Genomic DNA, 5722 nt, shown 5'->3' on the forward strand with positions numbered 1-5722 from the left:
ACTGATTTAATGAGTTATCTCACTGAACCAAGGTCTATCCCATTTATGGTAATCAAAATATGTTTGTTTTGTCTATCTGATGAGTTAAGCCTTTTTCAACTTATTTTCATACATAAATAAGGCCGTTAGTTTTCTCGTTTGAATTGTTTTACATTGTCTTATCGGGGCCTTTTATAGCTGATTATATACGTGTTGGGATTTGCTCATTGTTGAAGGCCGTACGGTAATGTTAATGTGTGGGTCATTTTGGTCTTCTGTGGATAGTTGTCTCATTGGCAATCATAACACATCTTCTTTTTTTATATAAAACGCTGCCAACATTGATGTTTTTGTGAGCGTATGGTTTTATTGCTCCTAAAATATTTGTTCTTTTTGAATCGTTTTTATTTCGATTTCACTGAATGAAAAATATGAGTTCATCGTGATTTTAACAAACTATTTTTTAGTATCTATTCATATTGCATTATATCAGTTGTGTGGTTCTCATTTTTTTTATTTGATGTTGTATGTTTTTATAATTTTCCTCTGTTTATTTCACATCTGCTATTTTACAATTTGTTCGGATTGGAATATGTTATGTATATGTTTCTGCGAGTGATGGTCAAGTTAACGTAGTCAGCCTGTACGAGTATAAAATAAATATATATCATTAGTTCTGATTAGTTCTGTCAGTGTCACATTTAAAAAACAGAATATTTTGTTTCCGAATTGCCTTAACAAATGTGTCTTAGCAATATTCAGCTGTGTTTTCAATAACTTTTAAATAAGTGTGTCTAAACATATTTGTAATAACTTTAAGTGGTTACAAAGTTCAAGTAGTGCTCAAACAAACTACATAATATTGTCTTGTACATGTATATTCCTACAAACCACAAATTAAGACTTTTTTCGTAACATATGTTTATTAATAAGGGATCGCGGTATCTACTTTCTCTTGTATACCCATGTTTCTTAATGATAAGCAGGATATATTTACTGCTTCTCTACAATACAGTGCTTATGATTCACAAGTGCTATGCTATTTAAACATTATCAGTAAACTATTATTCGATTTGGAACATTTTCAATTCGAAAATTATATTTGAACTTTCCGATCAATCAGATTTTCATACTTTCATGCTTATCCTGGGAAATAGTTTTTTGTTAAATGAAAAACAACCGTGAGAAGCTTATATATATCTATACTGCTTCCGCAACCAGCACTTTTTTGTTCTTATTTTATACCAAAACGATTCACATTGACTCCGGAAGGAAAAAAACACTTATTACTTTTCTTTTATAAATCAGTTTCCCACAAATATTATGACGATCAGGTAAAATTTTATCGAAAGTAAAATTGTTGATTAAAATCGAAATAAATGATATATGCAGCATGAACAAATCAGCAAGACAGTGTTTTACTTGGCTTGAAGTCGATAATTCAACAACACTACAAAGTTTGAACGACCAGTTTACAGAACGGCATATAGGTGGAATAAGTTTAACTTCGATCCTAATGGTGCTTGGGATATTTGGAAATTTTGCAGTTATTTGGATATATACTCAGAGATTCAAGTTATCAAATTACAGAACATACACGATATGGCTGGCCGTAATGGACATTGCAAATTCGTGCATCGGAATGCCTTTCCTTGTTTACTATATGAGTCATTACTTAACCTTTCCATCTAATGGTTTGTGCAAATTCGGCCGATTCACAATGGTCTTTACAACAAACTCATCAGCCTTTCTTTTAGTGGTTATAGCTTTTGATCGATATAGAAAGGTATGTAAACCTTTAAAATGGCAACTTTCCTGCAAAAATATAAAAGTATGCTGTATTGTTGCCACCTTTTTGGGACTTTTAACTTCTTGGCCATGTTTGGTTTTATATGGAACTTACACCGTTGATACGGTTATTCCTGATGTAAAAGGACTTCGTTGCTGGACTGATGATGCTTACAAAAATACAGTGTACCCAAAAATTTACTACATAGTGCTCTATATCTTCAATTTCCTAGTTATACCTTTCCTGTTCATTGCATATGCTCAAATCTTAAGGTTTTTACATACACATGGGACAAGCGGAGTTCGCGTGAAAACCGAAAAAACTACAATAACCCTTTTAGCTGTTTCGGCAGCTTTCCTCTTGAGTGCTATTCCACATTACAGCCTTGTTGTCATAACTCGAGTTCAAAAGGACTTTAATTGTAACATGACATTTTCTGAAGGATTTGCCTATTACACATTTGTCTTCTCCATTTTGCTAAATAATGCCGTAAATCCTTTCATATACGGCTTTTTGGATAGGAAGTTTCAGCGGGAAATGAGAAGAATATTTAAATCTTGTCGAGAAGATAAAGGAGATGCAGAAAACTGTAGCGTTTCACAGTCGATGGAATTGGATTCAATGGATCCTAGGCATATTCACGTTATTCCGAAAATGCAGTCTTCAGAAGTTACCCTTAATGATTAATCTCTACATGAACTATACATGCTATGGCAATAATGTTATAACATGTTTATCAACTATCAAATTTAATTCCTTACACTAACAATGCGTCTGTCGAATTAATGTTGTGTTAGTTTATTGTTATTTAACATTTTAGGTAAGTGTGGATCAAGGTGTCATTATTGTGAATTTGGACTATGATAAACAGTAAAATTACAAAAATACAAAACTCCGAGAAAAAATCAAAACGGAAAGTCCCTAAGCATGCTAAGCAAATGACAAAACAAATCTCAAAACAAATGGATAACACATGTCATATATCTGACTTGGTACAGGCATTTTTTTATGTACAAAGTGATAACTAGTTAAAATTATCACTTCTATAACAGTCGCATACAAATCTACTACATTGACAACGATGTATAAACATACCTAATAATTAAATTGTCAAAAATAGGGGCACATCAGTCAACATTGTTTATTTTATGTAGGTATCATTATGTTTAAATGCAAGTTTTTTTCTTTACATATTATTAAGTTAAAGTTTGGTAAATTTGGATGCAGTTTCGGAAAATAATTTAAAAGGGGCATTATCTAACACTTAAAATATTCTATTGGTATAGTAGGGCTATGCTTTGTTTTTAAATGAATCATTGAGCAATACAAAGATTCCTTGATGCAGAAGTTTACAAAAACATGAAAAGCTTGTTGCATTGTGTCAAAACTCTTGCTACATCAATGTATAGCGTTGGATAATACAATGTATAATCAGTTGACAGATCTATTTACTTGTTAAAATGTGTGTGGCGAATAAAATTATAAGCCTACTACCTTTGATAACTATTAACACCACTGGGTCGATGCCACTGCTGGTGGACGTTTCGTCCCTTCGTCCCCGACGGTATGACCAGCCCAGTAATCAGCACTTCGGTGTTGACATGAATATCAATTATAAGGTCAAATTTATAAATTCACTGAGTGTTTGAAAAAGAAAAAAAAATCGAAATACTAAGGATTTTCTTATTCATGTTATCCCAGGCATACATTACAAAATAGTTGGAATTTTTGGTAAGTAATACGCTTTTACTTTTTATTTGTTTTGGCTTTCAAACTTTTTTATCTGAGCGTCACTGGTGAGTCTTGTATAGATGAAACGCAGGTCTGACGTATAAAATTATAAGCCGGGTATCTTTAATAACTATATTTGTACCTTCTTTAGTTTTATGAAACTGACTTTTTACCATTCAAATTCTAAGAAACATTTGAGTGTTCACTCTTCGACTGAACAAACAAAATATTTTGTGTGAAGTGCCATACCTCTTTTTTTTTAAAGTATAACAATTGAATACAGATATTAAATGTTTATTTCCGTTTTTTTAAATAATAAGATAAACATTTTATGCTAATTCATAGAACAAATACATGAAATATGTGACGAAAATAACAAAAGAATGTGACATGTACCAACACAAATAATTTGTAAATATATATATATCGATTTAAAAACTATAAGTATTTGTCTAAAAATAGCAAAGTACAACAAAAATATTATTGTTTGATTTTATTTTGATTAAAATTCAACGAAAAATTTAAACGAGAACAATTTAACAATACACCCACTAGAGAAAGACAATAATGAAAATAAGTAGATACAACTATCCACAATAGTGGTAGTTCACAAAGTTAGGTGATGAAGTAATAAAATTTTCAAAATACTAAGATAATGTGAATCACATGATAGACAAAGTCTTTTTAAGAGTATGTCAATCTTTTTTCTATAAATTCGGAATATGAAACCTCAATGTATGTAAATAAAGGTTCCAATAATATTCTGTATTTTCTAAAATGAACGAATCAATGAACATACACAATAAGTAATGTTTATGTCTCATCGTTTTTCAATCCTGTATTGTCTGCAATTTTACATTTGTCTACTCGTGGTTCATCTGCAAAATTTTGTGTTGCTTTGTTTTATGTGTAATTACTGTTTTGTCTTACATGATTTGTTCGTATCTGTTTAGTTATTTTACTGTATCTTTTTATATGTATGTAAATAATAAGATAGAAATTTAGTTATTGCTTATAGAAAAAATACCAAACTCCAACGAAAATTTATAACGGAAAGTCCTTTATCAAATAACATTTTATTTTTCTCTTGGATATTTTTTCAATTTTACCTGGGGAAAGATGGTATACAAGGTTTACGTAAATTCTTTTCTTTCGACACGATAATTATTATGGGAAAGGCACCGAATACGAATAAGGTGACGGCGAATTAAAGTAATCAAATAGCTGAACAATTCTAAAGATCCGGATAAAGCATGGATATCTTTTGAAAACAAGTCCTTTTACACGTTATTTATTTATACAAATATTTCATTCAAGAATATGATAAACAGGTAATATTTTTGTAAAATATGACTTTAATGTCCAATTAAAAATAAATATTACGTAAGCTCGCATATTAAGGCTGCGAACAGTAAAACAAAGTATATGACTTTGACCTGACTCTGAATACGAATAAGAATAACAGTTAAAATAAAGAGGCGATTTATCAAACAACAACAACAATTTCTTTATGTTAATGACGTGAATGCTTGGAAAGCTTAATAATGACATTATATAAATAACACATAGATGACAGGATGATAGAGCGAAGCTAAACGTCCTATCAATATTGTCTTTCACAGATGCATTTTTTTTTTAATTATATGACGTCACGTACATAACAACGTTACATGTATTAGCAAAAAAAACAAAAGTGAAGAAATATGTTTTATTTTTATATTTTGACAAATAACAGAATATGAGACAAAAACGTAAAACGTAATCCCGGTCTTTAATAACTTGATGTAAAATCAATTCATTGTCCCTTAAGGTATCGATTTTTGATTGGTTTGGACCAGAGAGTGACATTCAAATAAATTGTCACTCGCTCAGCCATGTGATAGAGTAAGTTATTTAGCCCTTTCGACTTTTTTTGGATTCGAGCGTCACTGCTGAGTCTTTTGTAGACGAAACGCACTCCTGGCGTATATACAAAATTTAGTCCTGGTATCTATGATGCGTTTCTTTAACACTCTCATTATATCCAATAAAAATATGGCATTTTAACGTGAAGTATAATATTAGAATATACAAAAGTCATGCATATTTAAAACAAAATAACATGTTAAACGAAAACCAATACAGGTTTTTTTTGTTCTGATCGGAAATGTAACTGTTTTTGTTAACCTGGACGCTGACAGTTTGGTAATTGTACATTATATTTTTAAATGCATTCAATATATT

At 30.6% G+C, this 5722-nt stretch overlaps 1 protein-coding gene across 1 annotated transcript; it reads left to right on the forward strand.

Annotated features, from left to right (window-relative positions):
- Positions 1-1313: 1313 nt before the first annotated feature.
- Positions 1314-2456, forward strand: LOC134693849 (type-1 angiotensin II receptor A-like). Its single transcript, XM_063554789.1, has one exon. It carries the CDS (start codon positions 1373-1375, stop codon positions 2453-2455), a length of 1083 nt encoding a protein of 360 aa, XP_063410859.1. The 5' UTR covers positions 1314-1372; the 3' UTR covers position 2456.
- Positions 2457-5722: the final 3266 nt, after the last annotated feature.

This window comes from Mytilus trossulus, chromosome 12 (assembly GCF_036588685.1).
Source record: "Mytilus trossulus isolate FHL-02 chromosome 12, PNRI_Mtr1.1.1.hap1, whole genome shotgun sequence".
Classification (NCBI taxonomy): Eukaryota; Metazoa; Mollusca; class Bivalvia; order Mytilida; family Mytilidae; genus Mytilus; species Mytilus trossulus.